The sequence below is a fragment of the Acinonyx jubatus genome, chromosome F2, assembly GCF_027475565.1.
Source record: "Acinonyx jubatus isolate Ajub_Pintada_27869175 chromosome F2, VMU_Ajub_asm_v1.0, whole genome shotgun sequence".
NCBI classification, from domain to species: domain Eukaryota; kingdom Metazoa; phylum Chordata; class Mammalia; order Carnivora; family Felidae; genus Acinonyx; species Acinonyx jubatus.
This window is the reverse complement of record NC_069394.1, coordinates 9,332,110-9,351,581: the sequence shown is the minus strand read 5'-3', so window position 1 is coordinate 9,351,581 and position 19,472 is coordinate 9,332,110. Positions and strand designations below refer to the sequence as shown.

The 19,472-nt window shown below is 43.7% G+C and overlaps 1 protein-coding gene across 6 annotated transcripts in view; it reads right to left on the bottom strand.

Annotated features, from left to right (window-relative positions):
• Positions 1-19,472, bottom strand: part of DNAAF11 (dynein axonemal assembly factor 11) — a 77,589-nt gene that overhangs the window by 33,524 nt on the left and 24,593 nt on the right. For 5 of the 6 annotated variants that reach the window (XM_027063886.2, XM_053208195.1, XM_053208194.1 and 2 more), the window contains 4 exons: positions 18,024-18,226; positions 11,200-11,385; positions 7,816-7,893; positions 2,517-2,582 (listed from right to left, as the gene is read on the bottom strand). In XM_027063886.2, the coding sequence (XP_026919687.2) occupies positions 2,517-2,582; positions 7,816-7,893; positions 11,200-11,385; positions 18,024-18,226 (533 nt within the window). The remainder of the gene's footprint in view (positions 1-2,516; positions 2,583-7,815; positions 7,894-11,199; positions 11,386-18,023; positions 18,227-19,472) is intronic. The other variant, XM_053208193.1, reaches the window with a different exon arrangement.

Genomic DNA, 19,472 nt, shown 5'->3' with positions numbered 1-19,472 from the left:
GAGTGTTAGTGTCATCAGTTCAGACAGAATCGTGGGAAGGGAAGGGAGGGATTTTACTACCTAGACAGGAGAAGTCGCACCACTCCTTGAAAAAGTGCACGACAGGGGCATGAGGAAAGTCTTCGTTCGGGAATTGAACATGAAGAGGCCAAGAGAGCTACAAAGAGAAAGGGGTACACATTCATTAAACTCCAGGAATATGACCAAAAAATGGAAAGAACTAAAAGGATGAATGAGAGTGTTTAATGAGACACAACAGAAAGGGAGCTCGGGTTGCTGCAGGGTCAGAGGACACAAAATCAGGAGAAGAGCTCAGCGCTCTTTAAAGGCAGATGCACTGGCGGCGCGTGGGCAGGAGAATTAACAGGAGGTGAGATGGGGCATCTTGTCATGAGAAGGAAGGAACACACGAAGGACTTCCTCACCAGAGCCGAAGGTAGAAACAACCCAAATGGCATCAACCGGTGAGTGGGTGAACAGAAATGTGGTCCGTGCAGACAATGGAGTATTACTCGGCCGCAAAGAGGAAGGGAATTCTAATACCCGCTACAACACAGATGAGCCCCGAAGACGTTACGCTACGTGAAAGGACACAAGACCACAAGTGATTCCGTTTATACGAAGTATCGAGAATTGGCAAATCTATAGAGACAGAGCGCAGGCTCGCGGGGGCCAGGGCACAGGGTACGTTTCTCATTTCCCTGTGAAATGACCACTTAGTGGCCATGCACTTCCGTTCTGCGGTGATGAGGTTGTCCTGGGGCTCAGCGGTGGTAAGGCCTCACGGCATCGTGAAGTTACCGAGTGCCTCCGAATCGGACACTTGAAATGGCTGAAATGGCAAATTATAAGTTACGTGTATTTTACCACAAGTAAACAAAGTGGGATGTCGGGCTGTGAGTACATGTCCTGGCCCCTCTGATTACTGTAGTTACTTTGACAAGACTTGCTCTCTGGAAATTTACTCCCTTTTGGATGAATTTCAGGATAACAATCCCTCTTCCTTCACTGGGTTACTGGAAGATCATATGAGATAGAGCCCACAAAACGGGTCTTAGAAAGAGAGAGGACTGTATTAAAATGCATGCATGTGAATGTTCACTGGCTCCCATTACCAGTATTCATTCATTCACTCACTCAGGCGTTCATTCGTTCCTGCACTCACACCTTGTGGGTGCTGGAGACATAAGGAGGGCCGAACAAACAAAGTTCCTGCCTTGACCGCACATTTAAAAAAAATGCAAGTAAATTAACAGTTTGTCAGGTAGAAATCAAAAAGCACGAAGAGGTGGGAGGAAGTGCTGGGGTAGGGGTAGGCACTGTTTTACATCGGATAGCGGGGCACAGGGGCCTCTATAATGAAGTGACATGTGACCAGAGGCCCGCAGGAAGTGAGGCAGCCAGCCACGTGGGCACCCAGGGTGATGGCGGTGCAGGCAGAGGGATGCATGGGTGCAAAGTCCCGAGGCACCAGTGTGTCTTGAAAAGGCTGGAGAAGTGGAAAGACCCTATACGTGGACCCTGAAGTCAGACGCATGAAGGACAGCGAGCCAAAACCTACGATCCTAAAGAAATGAGGCAGGGACACAGCCAGGGGGAAAAGTGTCTGCTGGAGGTAAAAAAAAAAAAAAAGCTGCAGGGGGTACCCCTGGGTCTCTAAGAGGGGACTGGGAGGTGGGGGCCACCACCCGCTGCCTGGTGCTTACTGTCACATCAGAGTGATTTGGAAAAAACAAGGAGGAATATAAAAGGACAGTGGCAGTAGGGAAAGGCGAGGGGCCCGTGGTATCAGCGTTAGGAAACAGCAAAGCTGTGACAATTATGTAAACTAGGCCTGAGCTGCAGGGCCAGGGTGGCTCAGTCGGTTGAGCTTTAGAGTCTTGGTTTCAGCCCAGGTGGTGATCCCAAAGTCATGGGCTGGGCGAAGAGCCTGCCTGGGATTCTCTCTCTCCTGTCCCTCTGCCCCTTCCCCCGGTTCATGCACCCTCCCTCACAAACAGGATTAAAAAAATTAAAAGTAGGGGCACCTGGGTGGCTCAGTTGGTTAAGCCTCTGACTTTGGCTCAGGGCATGATCTCACAGCTCGAGAGTTCGAGCCCCATGTCGGGCTCTGTGCTGACAGCTCAGAGCCTGTCGCCTGCTTCTGATTCTGTGTCTCCCTCTACCTCTGCCCCTCCCCTGCTCATGCTCTGTCTCTCTCTCTCTCTCTCTCTCTCAAAAATAAATAAACATTTTTAAAAATTACAAAAAAGGTTAAAAGTAAATAACTAAACTCTGCCTTCCAAACAGAAAGTCCAAAGTTCGTAGCCCTGGGATTATGGGTTTATTTACCTCTGCCTTTGTTTCCATTTTCATGCTTTTTAAAATTACGGTAAATTCTCGGGCTTAAAAAACAAAACAAAACTTCTTTGTTTGGCAAACCAAATTCCATTACAAAATACTTCAGGACTCAAGAGATGGCACTGAGAATGACACCAGAGAAGCCATTAAGTAAACCCATAATAAAATGACTTTACCTATAGACAGCAAGGTCCAGGATGATCTGGTTACGTTTTTCATCATCTTTCAAGGAGAAGTCAAGTCTAAGGAACAATCAATCCGTTGGGGGGAAGAAAAAAAAAAAGATGACGTCTTTAGCAATACTGTACAGGTATCCCACCCCTTATCAAAAGTAAACTTGATAATAAGTATATACTAATCCCCGATGACAAACTTATTCTGGGAGGTGTTATTTAAAACTCTCAACGGAAACCTACAATACACGCATAAATTATTTATTTACCTTGTTGAAATGTGAGAATCCTAAGGCAAACTAAATACAAAAAAAGTAGCATTGGTGCAGAGATAGAGACATCTGGTGGTTAAAGCTTTCTTTTCGATTTCATTCAAGTTTGTTAGAAGCAAAACTAAAACGCTGGGATTGTCTATGGGGAAGAAAATGTCATATCTGCCTCCCTTACCCAGCGTTCTATCCCTTCAGTTTTAAATAGTCCTGTCTTCCTTCTTTCTCCTTGCCATCTTTTTTTTTCTCCTTTCATTGTTGACCTTTGCACCACCTTGGAAAATGCTGAGACACTGCCCATGATCTATCACCTCCATATAGACGAAGAAACAGAGGTTCAGAGAGGTTGACACAGCTGGGAAGGCGGCCATGTGAGCCTGGAGAGGCAGGATTTCAAAGCCCTACATCTTTCAACTATACCGTACGGCTCGGTCTCAGGTATAACTTCCATAGTGTCAACATACCATTCAGAATTATTTGGCTGATTTATTTTGAGCATTTCACTTGTCATACCATTCTGTAAAGTATATAGTAAAACAATATTAAAGGATGTATGCTAAATCGTTTGGAACAATTTGACCATCAGCAAGATGTCTGTGTGGGGCCGTCCCTTTTGGTGCGTTCAATGACCCAGCCATGCGGGACTCCTTCAGTTGCTCAAATGACCCATCCCTTTGTGATCTCCTCTCAGGAGCTTTCTTATGTGCTGGTCCCTCTGCCTTGATTGCTTATGCCCCAATTGTCCAGCCAGCCAACTTGAACTCTCTCTTCGCAGATCATTTGAAAGGTAATTTCAGAGAGGTTTTCTACGGTAGAGATTGCTATTCATTCCCTCACGGTCCACTTCCCCCTTCTCCACAGTTAATAGGACCCCTGATTTTAACTAGGAACATGGCCGTGCAGAATAAAGGGGACACTTTCCTGCGCCCCCTGCAGCTGGATATAGTCATGTGATTTAGTTCCCTGAAGGAGAGCATTATATGGCACTCTCCAGGAATTTCCTTAAAGAGAGGGTGCATGTGTCCTTTTCTCCCTCTCTTCTTCTTCCTCCAGTTGGATGGAAGAGACTATGGGAGACCCAGTCATGAACTACAAACACTACTTAGCAAGCGACTGCAACTCTCCGGGCAAGAGGCAGATGACACGTTCTAAGGTGGTGGGGGATGGCGTTAGTGAGAAGCCGTGGACTCAGGTGATATTGAAGGAAGAAATTATAAAGTCACTGATAACATGACAGAGAGAAGAGTCAAGGATGAATCCAAGGTGGATGCTTGCTACTGAGTTGGAGAACGCTGGGGAACGAGACAGAAAGTGATTGTGGGGATAGAAATTAGGACTTCTGTTTCTGTCATGGTAAGTTTATAATACTTATCTTATAATCACATGGCGAGGACAAATAGCTCATTAAACATCCAACCCTTGAGTTCAGGGAAGAGGTTGGATCTGGTTGTAATGTACAGATGGTGTTTAAAGCCATGGAATTTGGTGAGAGCTTCACAGAGTCAACGTGAAACAAGAAGGCAGCTGAGGAGTTGGCCACCACTTAGGTACATCACAAAGAGAATCTGGCAAAGCCTATGAAGACGAGCAGGTAATAAGGTCAAAGAATCTGAAGCAAAGGGAAGAAATTGCTGTAAGAAGGAAGATGATGATCAGTTTGGTCAAATTTGCTGGGTCAAGTACATAGGGCCTGAGATTTTAAATGATGTGACTGAACATAGGGATAATGTGACCACGGAACACAAAAATGATGTGACCATGGAACACAGAGATGATGAGAACACAGAACATGGAGATGATGTGACCATGGAACATGGACATGATGTGACCATGGAACACAGAGATGATATGACCACAGAACATGGGGATGATGTGAACGCAGAACACAGAGATAATGTAAACAGAAAACATAGATGTGAGGTGAACAGAGAACAGAGAGCTGATGTGAACATATAGAAATGATGTAACTACAAAAGCTTTATGTGACAGGATATGCAGACATGGTTTTAAGAAGGAAAGTGAAGTAGGGAACTGGTGACCGAGTCCAGGCATCTCCATGAGGAACAGCAGCTATAAAGAGGGGCAGAGAAATAGGGCTGATGCTGCAAGGGAAACTAGAGAAAGGGAGCTTTCTTATTTTTTTTTTTAAGATGGACAATATCAGGGCACCTGGGTGGCTCAGTCGGTTAAGCATGTGACTCTTGGTTTCGGCTCAGGTCATGATCTCATGGTTCGTGAGTTTGGGCCCCAAGTCGTGCTGGACGCTGCTGGTGTGGAGCCTGCTTGGGATTCTCTCTCTCTCTTCCCACTCCCCTGCTCATGGTCTCTCTCTCTCTCTCTCAAAATAAATAAAACTTAAAAAAAAGATACACGATGTCACAACATTCGTATACTGATGAGAGCAATTTGGTAGGAGGGAGAGAAGTAATCCGGAAGGCAAGGAGTCATTGCAGAAGCAAGTCCTCTACAGGAAGAGGTTTGGGATCAGTCCACCAGCAGAGAGAGTCACTCTGTAGGGGAAGTCCACCCATTGCAGCAGGAGGCAAGAGAGTATGTGGACAGGTCCAGGGACACTGGTAAATTGGATGGGAAAACTTCTGATTGCTTCTGTTTATGGAGTAAGAAACAAGGTCCCAGTCAGGACCACAGAATGGAAGTAAGGAGGGAGCAGGCAGTGTGAAAGCAGGCTACGGGAAATCAGAGGAGTGAATTACCCAAGAAAGTACAACATGATTGCCGGAAGTCCGCTAGAGATCTATGGTGGTAAATTTACAGTAAGACCGGCAGGTAGAGTTGAATGTTTTCTTCCAGACTCACGAGGGCAAGTCCAGCAACAGATGGCATGGTAGATTTGGTTGAGATTACGAGAGAGGACGCGGGAAGGAAAGAAGGACAAGGGACTTGAAGATCCATGTCAAGGACGAATCTCTGAGACGAACCATAAAAGCATAGCGGAGTGACAGAAGATAAGAACACGAGGGGAGGGGGGAGACAGGCAGAAAACCAGCAGGCTGAACAGATTCCTGTTCTTAATGGGGCTTCTGATTGTTGAGAGTGCAGGGCGCTCCCCGGGAGCACAGGAGGTGGTGCCCAGTGGGACACTCGAGGGAAGATTCTGGAGGCGGAAGAGATATAGAAGATGGAAGATCTGAGAGTAAGAGTGGATTGTGTGGCTGGCTGAGGGAGGGAACGATGGCAGGGAGTGAGGCAGGGGGGCAAGGGAAAAAGCAAGGCTTTGGTGGATTGTCTACAAGTAGGACAAAGTCACATGACCAGTGATGGGAGGAGAGGCAGAGGAGGCAGAGAGAGAGAGAGAGAGAGAGACACTTGTCCGGGCAGGGGGTGGGGTGGGGGGGGGTGAACATGGTCTTCTGCAGCGAGTGGGGCAGAGGGCGAGCGTGAGGGCTGGGCAGGGCTAAGCGCACGACCGCAATAAGGACAGAGGTGGTATTATCTAGACGGCCCCGGCTCCAAGGGGGCTGGGAACTTTTAGGGAAAGGGAAGAAAAATGGTCTGAGAGTGGCTACCAGGTTCAACTTTCCTCGTGGTGTATGTACGTGGCGAGGGAGAATACGGAGGGCAGCTGTGGAAGCAGAACCCTGAGTTTCCCTCAGTGAAAGAAGATAAAAGGGATGTTGAGAGACAAGGTTGAGGATGGAGGCTTTGCTGACCAACACATACTCCAGAGGGCACAGAGGCAGGGAAGGAGGGGTCAGCAGGGGGGAAGAGAATGAGGTGTACAGAGCCACAGGGGACTAAGTTTCTGATGGTGACGGATGACCCAGGAGGGCAAGGAAGGGTGGTGACGGCAGGATGGAAGGTGGTGGGAGGAGGTGATGGGTGTTCAGTTCTTCACAGAACCCCCCTCAATACGGTTAGCAGGAGGGGCAGGTAACGTGGGCAGTGTGGTAGGGGGAGAGGTGGTCTCACCCGGGGCCCAGAGGGCTCTGAGGGTCTCCCTTAAGCCCCCTGCTATAGGCTGAGAGACAATCTTCCCACTAGATTTCTGAGCTCAGTGAAGGCAGACACCTGTCATATTCACTGCCATATCCTCATGCTTAGTATCGTGTCTCAGGCTACGTTAATTTCTGCAGGAGAGAGAAGGGCTGTGTGTGTGAGGGGCTGGTAGATATGAACTTGATCACGGAAGTCACTAGAGCTGGGTTAGCACGAGCAAGTCAGTCACACCATCTATTAGCTACGTGGCCTTGGACAAGCCACTCTACGTCTCCCAGTCTCAGGCTTTGAACCTCTGAGAAGGAAATACTGCCTGGCATGTAAGATTGCCATGCAGATGGAATACACAATGCCTGGAAATGATCAGGACGGTCTCTTTATCCTGGTCCTGGTGTCGAAAACGAAGTACTGAAAAGAAACAGGCTTTGAGCAATGAAATGAAGCCAACGCGATTTAGTCCAAAGGCTTTTTGGTCGATATTTTGGCTATAAATGGCCTTTTTTGGTTTTTTAAATTTTGCCTGCTTTCTAGTTTTAGATTTTAAGACAGCCAGATAGGGCAGCCATCATTACACTTGAGCATTTCCAGGTCGAATATTTTCCCTCTCTCATTAACGTCCCTGAAGGATCTCCATCAGTTTCTTTCCTCAGCTCTCACGTGCTTTGTAGGTGTGTCCCAGAGCATCCAGTAGAGGGACACATAGGAAAGGTACCAATACTCTCAGCCAGCTTGTTCGTGTGGCGCTTTACAAATTAATAGACATAACAATAATGCACGTGGAATTTTCAGGCAGAAAAGCGTATAGGACCCAAAGTTTCCACGGATACATAACTAAGATTCCCGTATGTCAAGATCATTTTCTGAACGCCAAGAAAATGAAATATAACGTTATGCACTCGAAAACATCAGAGATGTTCTACTCTCAACTATGCACAAAATGACATTCTTATCGGGCTCCTCGAGCTTGTGAAGAATGCTTAGATATATTCTCCGCGAAGCAAACCCGCAACGGAAACCATCATCAGGACCACCCCCACGCGCTTGACTTCTTCAAGCCTCTCTTTGGCCTCACGTACTTGGGGTCATTCACATTCAACACTTTTCCATCTTCAGTGATCAAAATCCTGGGTGGTTTCACTTTCTTCTTCTTTCCACTTGAGATGGGAGCAAAGGGCAGTGGGGAGAGACAAAAACAACGTAAAAGGAATATTTTTGTGACACAGTTTAAGAAAAATTGATCAGGCATTTGTGAATACATGAATAATTCACCATTATGAAGTCCATTCTGTTACTCCTACGCTGGGAATTGACGGGGCAGATTTCTTTATGATCGTTATCTATATCTTTAAGGCAAAAATGTGACCTAGACAATTTGGCAGTTAATTCAAAAGGGGGAAAAACCCTCTTTTTCATGAAATACCCATGAATATTTAAATTCATCTATTTTATGCATGATTTACCCAGATAACTGTCAATTCTCCATTGGTGGATATAGCCTCTGCTTTAGTTAAAGTTTTAATTTTTAGGGGTACCTGGGTGGCTCAGTCAGTTGAGCATCTGACTGTTGACTTTGGCTCATGTCATGGTCTCATGGTTCATGAGATTGAACCCTTCGTGGCTGTCAGCACAGAGCCTGCTTGGGATTTTCTCTCTCTCTCTCTCTCTCTCTCTCTCCCTGCCCCCCCTCTCTCCCAAAACAAATAAATGAACTTTTAAAAAAATTATAATTTTTAAAATGCCAAGTAGATTCGACTCTATAGAAATAAAAATACCAGTACATGAGATTCTACATAAACAAATGTCTATCACAGAATTACTCATAGTGGCAAAACTCTGGAGCTATGAGGAAAACCCATCAACGGAGGAGTCAGTGGCCTAACTATATTCATGCTACGAAATATTCTGCGGTTGTTAAAAACACGTGTCTGCTCTTTACCTCACTGGTCTAAAAAGTGGCAGAAAATGTGGATGGAGGAAAAGAAACAGTGCAGATAGGAAAGACTCATGAGATAACATAAAAAAATGTAGAGCGTAGTCCTAGCTATTTCAACATCACTGAAGATCTATAAAAACCTAAAAAAGCCTGTATGGACGAGCTCTACAAAACCACACGGAGGAATGTGTGTAGATGACAGAACTGTAGGCAAGTCTTTGCCTTGGATTTCCATTCTTCTAATCCCGATTTTGGATAGTGAACTGTATATGAAAATGTACATTTATTCACATTTTGCTGCATTTTAAGCTGGTTCTCCTGGTCCAGGTAAGTTAATGTGTCCATGTACCACATTAGTCTCCATGACGAGGACAATCCAGGGGCATCCTCCAGAAGGGGCAAACATCGCAGGGACCCATGGGACTGGGAACACCACTGTGCACTTGCACAGAGTAGCTTGGTCTTCTATCCAACCCAGCTGTATTTTTTTTTTAGGCTATCAGGGAGAGGAATTTTTTTTCCTGGTTTCAGGCTCAATACAATGTATTATACGATATACTGTACTATGTATACATTTCAGGCATGCATACATATAGACATATATTGCATATACAGGGGTGTATATGTGCATATATGTTGGAAATACAATACATATTATATAGAAACATGTAGAATTTCCATTGCAGAAGGTTCTTAAGTCTGCAGACCACTTTTACATTTATTGGCTCCTATGATTCTCTCAACCACACAGTGGAGTAGGGAAGGCAGGGAGAGAATCCCTGTTTAACAGACGAGGAAGGAGTTGAGGAGAAGTTGGGTATTTGCCAACATCGCACAGAGAGTAAGCAGCAGAGTCGCCACATGGACCCACATTTTCTGATGTGTTCTGATGCTCTTCCCAAAGCACTGGGTGGCCTCACCGTATACAGACTGCCAAATTTCACAAACAAGCATTTTGGATAAAATTCAATTCTCGTTTTTGTACCTCCCTATCTAGCTACTGAATAAAATTGTATGAAAGCAGCAGAGATTGCTAATGGTTGTGTTCACTCTTTCAGTTTCTTGCTCGCAGGTGACAATCACAGGGAAAGACACTGGGCTTCGCGCCTGTAACTGCCGTGCAGACGACGGTATTTCAGAGCTAAGTGATCCCATCCCCAAGCACACGAATTGTAAGCATTTCCGTAAGTGATACATTTTACGTACTAGATTTGAGCGATGACATGAAATGGAATGACACCGAGTCGAGCTTTTAAAAAGCTTCCCTGACAATCAGAGCATAAGCGTTCGAGCTTCTAACAAATCGTCAAGTTCGATCTAAACAGTTTCAGAAGTGAAAGCGTGCTGTTGAATGTCCAAGACAGTTGTACTGGGAAAACAATGCCTCATAAGACTGCTTTCTAATTTTGCAAATTATGAGACACAACGGAACTTATTCGTCCCGCAAAGTGGCCTTTTCCTCAGTGCCATGATAATCAGTATCTCTAACCCGGGACATCCCTACTGCTTGATTCGTTGAAAGTTGTTAAAAAAAAAAAATTTAAAGACATCCAAAAGACATCCAGCGGCACTATCAACAATAGCCAAAGGATGGAAAGAGCCCAAATGTCCATCGGTGGATGAATGGATAAAGAAGATGTGGTTTATATATACAATGGAGTATTACTCGGCAATCAAAAAGAATGAAATCTTGCCATTTGCAACTACGTGGATGGAACTGGAGGGTATTATGCTAAGTGAAATTAGTCAGAGAAAGACAAAAATCATGACTTCACTCCTATGAGGACTTTATGAGACAAAACAGATGAACATAAGGGAAGGGAAACGAACATAATATGAAAACAGGGAGGGGGACAAAACAGAAGAGACTCGTAAATATGGAGAACAAATTGAGGGTTTGCTGGAGGGGTTGTGGGAGGGGGGATGGGCTAAATGGGTAAGGGGCACTAAGGAATCTACTCCTGAAATCACTGTTGCACTAGATGCAACTAATTTGGATGTAAATTTAAAAAATAATAATAATAGGGGCGCCTGGCTGGCTCAGTCGGTTGAGCGTCCGACTTTGGCTCAGGTCATGATCTCACAGTTCATGGGTTCGAGCCCCGCATCGGGCTCTGTGCTGACAGCTCAGAGCCTGGAGCCTGTTTCAGATTCTGTGTCTCCCTCTCTCTCTGCCCCTCCCCTGTTCGCGTACTGTCTCTGTCTCAAGAATAAATAAACATTAGAAAAATTAAAAAAAAAAAAAACTTAAAAAAAATAAAATAAAGGTATCAACAAGGAGAAAAAAACAGAAAAAAAATTAAAGACATCCAAACAAGACCCTATGTAAAATGCCATAATTCATGACATCCTAAAGAAGGCAGTTTGCTATTAACAAATGTCAGTAGACACAATTCAACAGGAAGCTGAACTTAGAAGCCAAGTCAATTAAGTGATGGCTAACAAAGATTGAACACAGAGAAGGAGTAAACCCTGTGCAATCAAGAAAATACAGTCCATAGCAGGGCATTGCCTCACTGTGGAATACCTTAATTTTTCTTGGTCTTTCCGTTGTTTTTCCATATGCCTAAGTGTTTCCAATCTAGATTCAGGAGTAAACAAAGAGGGCTTGTTCCAGAATTCCAGGTCATCCTCATTGTCCTTGAATCTCTTTTGGTTGTATTCCCCTTCTTGTCCTTCCTGGACATGGTCTTTGTGCTCTACTGAAAACGGGCTAGGAAAGAACAAACAGACACACAGAGCATGTGAGACCAGTACTGGATGTCTGACTTTAATCCTAAATGCCGCCCCTTCAATCTCTGACACACTTTTCTTGTGTTGTCTTCGTACCTTTGAGTGACAAAACACATCTGAAAGAGAGCCAACGTAAGCCATGCTGGATGAACGTACTGTCCCAAATGGGACAGGCCCTCATCATCTAACACGGGGCATAGTGCAGTGATCGGATGAGAAGCTCCCAGGCTGGTGGGATCTGAGTCACCTGCGGAGCCGTGTGAAGGGCACAGATGCCTCGACCTGCCACCAGAAAGTCTACTCAATAGATGTGGGGTTGGGCCCAGGCATCTGTGTTTTATGACAGCTTGCAAGAGGTTCTGATGATCAAACTCAGGGACCACTGGGCCTTCCCAGGCACCCCACTTCCAGGCTGGGACCCTCAATTCCTGCCTCCACACTGCTCCCAGAGGAGTCTTGTCAACAGGCAAATTACATCATATTAGTTCCAGGTTCTTTAATGATGCTCTCTCTCCAAAATTCTCCAGTGAGATATATGAGATTCGTGGTATGGTCTTTTATGGACAACTTCTGATTTCATAGCTTTGTATAGGAACAGTGCTGTGTGCGCTTTTTTTATTCATGTTTTGTGGGTTGTCAAAGAGTTCTATGGTGTCTCTGACATCAAACGGGTATATGAGATACTCAACAGTCATTCAACGTGGATTCGAGAAATATTTCTTGAGCATCTCCTCTGTGCCCAGCACCAGAGATCCAAGCCCAGGCAAGACAGACAATGACAGTCCTTTCAGGAGATCCTATTCTAGCAGAGCAAAAATGACACCGTTCACATAGTAAGCACTGGGGAACAGTGTTCCTCACCTCTCCCTGCAACATACACTCTATTTCGAAATAACATTGCATGAAAAAATCCACATGAAGCCTTGAGTACCAAGCATGACAAACAGGAAGCGCTCACTGAATGTTACGTTTTGTTATTGTTACTGAAACGAGATAACACAAAAGGCTCATTTAGTTGACCTTCAGATAAGATGCTTTTTGAAGGGATAGACCAAAAGTACTAGAGCGTGAGGTTTAAACAATATAAATAGAACAGAGAATGGTATCTGCTAACATTTTTTTGCATATTACAAAATGTAACTAGTTTAATAAGCAAAATAATGCAAACTTCTGAAAATGAATACTTTGCCATATAGCTACAGTTCTCTATGGTGTTGAAAAGGCAATCTATTAAGGCGATTTAGAATATCCTATCACATCCTAGGTAATCATCACTGAAATAATTGGTTCCATTTCCAGTTAAAAGAATTTGTTTAAAAAAAAAGAAGAATTTGTTTTTGGGGGCGCCTGGGTGGCTCAGTCTGTTAAGCGTCTGACTTCGGTTCAGGTCATGATCTCATGATTTGTGGGTTCGAGCCCCACGCCGGGCTCTGTGCTGACAGCTCAGAGCCTGGAGCCTGCTTTGGATTCTGTGTCTCCCTCTCGTTCTGCCCCTCTGCCCCTCCTCCACTCACACTCTGTCTCTCTCAAAAATAAACATTAAAAAAAAAATTAAAAGGATTGTTTTTTGCTGGAAAGTGACTAATTGGTTCACTTTTCTATTTTGTAAAATGTAAAAAGATAATAATACACATAAACATCATTGCACTTAATAAAAACTATAGAAATATCAGCTAAATAACTTAAGTCTCCGAAGGCAAAATGCATGGAAATGTGAGCAGCCAGGAGACAAAACAGACTGATCTCATCAGGATACAAACAAACAATGGGCTCCTCAGCCACTTCCTTCACATCTGTGCTCTCAGAACTCTCTCCCCACTCGTGAGCACATCCCACAGCCCTATGGTCCCGTTTAGAAGAGTCCCATCTCCGCTAACACTCGTTTTCGGGAATTAGAGGTCTACAATTTAATTTAATTTATTATATTTTAGACAGAGAGGGAGTGAGCGGGGTAGAGAGGAGAGGGAGAGAGGGAGGGAGAGGGAGAATCCCAAGCAGGCTCCACACTCAACACAGAGCCCGACTTGAGTTCTATCTCACACCCCGGGATCGTGACCTGAGCTGAAATCAAGAGTCTGATGCTCAACCGACTGAGCCACCCAAAGGCCTACAGTTTAAACAAAACTTCACTTACATCCAAATCGAAGCCCTTGCCCTCCCTCTCCAAACCCCTCACCCCTCACCTAGCTCATGACTGGGCGGTGCACGGGGAGAGGGGCACGGGCTACGCCAACCCCCCCTTCACTCATCTACTCCTTCCCTCTGTATCCCACCTCGCTGGCTTCTTCAGGTCCCCCCGACTTCAGAAATTTGGGCCTGGGACAATGGATGGGGAGAAGGAGGCAAACATCTCATCTGACACTGATGCTCTTACACCTTGGCACCTGGCTCCCTTTCTGGGGCCGATGCCCAGCTACCGGTTTTGTCTTCTGAGCACATTTACTGGCTCTCAGAGACATTACAACGGCCTTCCAAGTACACTGTTCCCTATCAGAGTGACCAACATACTACCCGGCTGGTCATTTATGACAACTCAGCTTGGGCCACTGACAGTCCACCCCAGGGTCCCTCATTGCCGCTGCTCACTTGGACAGTATCCTTTCAAAGAGAGCCAAGTGCAGTTCCTTCCACCATGTGTACTTGGCCCACGGGGTATTCCCAAATCCTCGACGTGACAGATGCTGAGGCGTGAGTTGATTCCATTGACGCCCACTCTCCTGACACTCCTGCTCTAGGCTATTCCAGGACACATCACATCATTTCAAGGCTCCAGGCTGGAAGCAGGCTGCCTCTAGTCAAGGGGTGAGATGACGGTCTCCCCTTCTTGCAGTCGCCCCCTACATCTTTATGGCATTTCTTCTTGCAGAGTCAAAAGGGAGTGGCTCCCTACTCCTTTCTGACTAAGCGGATGATTCACTATTTTGATGACCGTCCACCAGAATGTCTGGATGTCTGTGCAAATAGGCTGAATGCAGTCACGGGAGGAACAGAAGGACCAGTCAGTCCTGTGGAGAAGTAATAGCACAAGACACCAACCCAGCCGTGCGCTTCTACTCAATGCAAGCAACAGCCTGCTGTCAACATTTGTCAACTTGTATGAAGCAAGAATAGTAGATGATCCCCAACACATTTTATGTGCCTATTATAACTGACGCAAAACACTGGGAAAAATGCAGTGAAAAAAGAATATTACAGCATAAACTCACGAACGTAGGTTTAAATATTATAAATAAAATATTAGAAAAATGAATGCAGAAATCTATTACAAATATATCACAGACAAAGTGAGTTTCTTCTGGAAATTCAAGGATGGCTTAATATTGGGAAATATATTAATGTGACTCAACACATTAATAGACAAACATGATTATTTCAATAGAGGCCAAAAAAAAAAAAAAAAAAGAAAGCATTTCATAAGATCCAGCATCTGTGATGATAAGAGCTCTTCATCAACTTGGAATCAAAGGAAATTCACTTAACTCTACCAAGACCCCACAGCAAATGCGTTACTTCCTGATGAGAAATTGGGAACCTTCCTTTTAAAGTCAGAACCAGATACAGATTCTCACTCTTACTGCTGCCATTTCGCCCTCTACTGGGGCCTTAGCAGCCACCATAAAGAAAATTACAAAGCAGAGGCCTAAGGATTGGAAATTCTTTAAAGTTGCCATTTATTTTTTTAAAAAAAGTGTTTTTCCACATAGAAAACACAGGATCAGAGGCGCCTGGGTGGCTCAGTGGGTTGAGCGACGGACTTCGGTTCAGGTCATGAACTCACAGCTCGTGAGTTCGAGCCCCCGCATCAGGCTCTGTGCTGACAGCTCGGAGCCTGGAGCCTGCTTTGAATTCTGTGTCTCCCTCTCTCTCTGCCCCTAACCCACTCGCATTCTGTCTCTGTCTCTCTCAAAAATAGATAAACATTAAAAAAAAAAAAAAGAAAGAAAGAAAAAACACAGCATCATCTACAGACTACGGCACCTTTTTAAAAAGGTCAGCAAGGTTGCTTAATACAATACCAGTATATTCACCTCTTTATCCAACAGCAAGAACCAATTACAAGAGTATTTTAAAAATGCCATTATACAAGATACTTAGAGATAAATCTAATAAAAGAAAACCTTTATGGAGAAAAATTATAGAACCTTACTGAAGGACTCAGAAGAAGGTCTAAATAAATAGAGAAAGCTATTCCACAGTTCAGCAAGGAAAGAATCAAAGTCATGAAGATGTCAACTTTCTCCTAATTAACATATAAATTGAATGCAATTTCAATCAAAGTTACACTAGGGATTTTTTAGGGAATTTGAATAGCAGATTGTAAACTCCTAACAGAAAAGTAAAGAGCTAAGAACAGCCGAGATAAATCTGAAACATGGGAATACCTCCTACCAAATATCAAGATTTACCATAAATCTACAGATTAAAACCACATGAAGGTACATCCACAGAGCAGTCCAGGGAGCCCAGAAATGGACACACGAGTACACGTGTAAAGGGTATATGGGAAGGGTGGTGTGACAGATCAGGAGAAGAGCACCTTCATAATGGAGCAGACAATCAGCTACCCATATGGGAAATGACAGGTACCCTACTACCCACCGTAATCACAGCTTAATTCCACACAGACAGATAGGACACTGGAGTGATGAAACGCTGCCTAAATGAAAAATTTCATAAGTGAGACCAAAAAATACAAAAACAAACTTGACTATATTACCATTTTTTAACTCTATAAAGCAGAAGCACTTATTAAAATTAAACATAAGTCAAAGGCTGGAAAAAGATATTTGCAAAGCACATAACACTAAAGAATCCGCATCTAGAATATGAAATAACTGTAAGTCAATAAGAAAGAAACTTAACAACTTATTTAAGGTAGGCAGAGGGCCTGAAGAGTATATGAATAGCCAATACAAATATAAGAAGACACTTAAGATACTGAAACTCACCGGTAATTCTAGGAATACAAATTAAATATTAGGTGTTGCTTAACAAACAACTTGATTGGTCCATGTTTTCAAATATCATATTATCCTGGGGTGCTTGGGTGGCTCAGTCGGTTAAGCGTCTGACTTCGGCAGGGAACGATCTCGCAGTTTGTGAGTTGGAGCCCTACGTCGGGCTCTGTGCTAACAGCTCAGAGCCTGGAGCCTGCTTCGGATTCTGTGTCTCCTCTCTCTGCCCCTCCCCTGCTCATGCTCTGTCTCTGTCTCCCAATAATAAATAAACACGAAAAAAAGTGTTTTTAAATATCATATTATCTAATATTGGCAAAGATTAGGAACTCTCCTATACTGTTGATATAGGAGTATAAATTAATGCACTTTAGAAAACAATTGGGCAACGACTATTAGGTTGAAAAGTGTTCCTAATTACTGATGTGGCAATGTCACTGCTGAACGCTCTAGAGAAACTTTCATACCTTCATAAGGAGACATGAGCAATGCTGTCTGAAAGAAACAGAAGAAGGGAAACACCCCAGGTGGCCACCCAATGAGAGGAGTCCGCACCTGGGCTGGTCTGCAGCTGACCCCAGCTCCGAGGGCCGTGCAGGTTGTTAGAGCTGGTGCACATCTGATTGGTCAGGGCCAATGAGTCACTAGCTGTTAAATATTTTGAACATCATCTCTGGGATAATCTGTGATTTGTTCATCCAATGGATTACAGAGTCAGAATGAATAAACTAGTTCCACCTGTCTTTATACGCAAAAATCTCAACAACATAACATTGAATACAAAGCAAAGTTGTAGAAAGATATTGTTTGTGCTAAACGCACACACACACACACACACACACACAGCCACTCTTGTTCAAGGAGGCATAATTATATCACAAATATATCTAAAATATGGATGGGATCACATATACCAAATACACACTTAACTTTCAGGATGGCGGACCCACTGAAGAGGAAAGCAGGGGATAGACTCTCAGTGATGTTGTATCTTTTTATCGTTTTTAAAAAGATACAGAGCATAAATGCAAACTACTGATATTTATTAAATCTGGGTGGAACTATTGTGTCTATTGACTTTTTTAAATATTTATGCATGTCTGAAATATAATTATTATTTTCTCAAGATTAAGAGATTCTGTTTTCAAACTATTTAAAGCTTTCACCATATGGAATCAAATCAACTGACTGTGGCTGTAATTCACTTAAAATAAACCAGTGTGAAAAATTCTGGCTTGTAAAAAAAAGACCAATTTAGAGGCTTATTAATCACATTAAAATGTATTCATTATATAATTCACAAAACAGAATATTTTATGATGCAATCAAAATTGTTTGATTTATAATAATGTGATTTACATTTAACTTTTCTGAAATACCCCTGTTAACTCATCTTTCCTGTGCATCTTAGAGAGATTTGTCTGAGGATAATTTTAGATGCAAAGGAAATTTGGGAAGGAAGGAAAGCCTCAGAGAATTGTCACAAACAATGAGGTGTTCATACTCTTCCCCCCAAAGTCACATCACAATTTATTCTCCAAATCGATCACCTGAAATATGATACTGTGAACACTTTGGGAAGAGAAAAGCTGCTTTTAACTGAAGTTAGGTAGAAAGTAAACCCTCGTAATTTGCGCACAGAGTGGCACTGATGTCTGCGTACCTCTGTCCCTCGAAGACTGAGTGCCTTCTCTCCTTGGCCTCATTTTCATCCTCTTCTCGAAGTTTCCTCTGAGCCTCTTCCTTGTCTTTGGCCCGTTTGAGGCAGTAAGCTTCCTCTTGCTCTCTGATTTGTTGTTCAATTACTGGAAAGTTCTGCAAGGCCTGAATCCTTTCTGAACGCTCGATTTCTTTACCGTCCAACCACTTGAATAAAAAACAACCAACATGGTGTAGTTACTCAAAAGTCACAATTTGAATCACGTTGACTTTGACTGGAATACCGTAAATTTAGAAATAGCAAATAATGCACCTTGGTGATATGGAATTAAAAGCAAAGTAATGAATGGGAAACATCAGAAACTTTGATCTAAATCAATGTCTATTTCATATAATTAACAGAGTTACAGAGTATCTTTATGGGTAAAATAATAAGTATGTTGTCTGTTGAAACCAATTATTAGTGACAAGCTCTCAAAATCTATGGATTTTATACCTGCTCACTATATAAAGAACATCAAAGCTTCAGGTCAGACCACAGCTCCAAAGTATAACGGTGCCACCTCGAAATGCTCTCTACAAAAAGGGGTCTTGTATGTTAGACAGAGTTGGGCTCCAATACGAATGGGCCCATTTTCCACCCTCGACAACAGGATGCACCCAGTAGGTTGTCAATTGTTATGGTCACTGTTTATACCTGGTATTTTCAAAGTGATTTTCCAAGCTGAAATACTAAAATAAAAACACCAATTAAAATGTGAAGTTTCAAAGCTACTAGCTTAAAAACACCTATGTATTTTGCCCAGCTCCATTGTATAAAAAGAGGTAAGGCATTAGAAATGCAAGGTAGGCTGTATAATGGCCCCTCAAGAATGTTCACCTTCTCATCCCTGTGAATGTTACCTACCATGGCAAAAGGGTCTTGGTAGATGTGATTAAGTTAAGGGTGTTAAGATGGAGGGATCATCCTGGATTATCTGGATGGGCCCGGTGGAACCACAAGGGTCCTCATAAGGGAAAGAAGAAGGCAGAAGTGGCAGGGTCAGAATCGGGGAGAAATCAGAGGAAGCCACCACTGCCGGCTTTGAGGCTGGAGGCAAGGGCCACAAGCTCACACATGCAGGCAGCCTCTGAAAGCTCAACGTGCAGGGAAAGGAGTTATCCCGGAGGGAGGGTGGCCCAAGGCACGCAGCCTTGCCAACACCTGAACATCAGACTCCTGACTCCGGGACTGTAGCGGCAAACATCTGTGTTGTCTTAAGCCACCACGTTTGTGGTAATTCACGACCACAGCAACAGGAAACTAATGCACAAGGAAAAACACACGAAGCTTGGGTAAAATAGAAATCTAACAAATTATCGGGATCGGTAAAATCATAAACCAAGATCACAATGCTGACATTTGGAAAAAGAATTTAAAATACGCTTTGGACACAAGGACCCATGTGGCTGT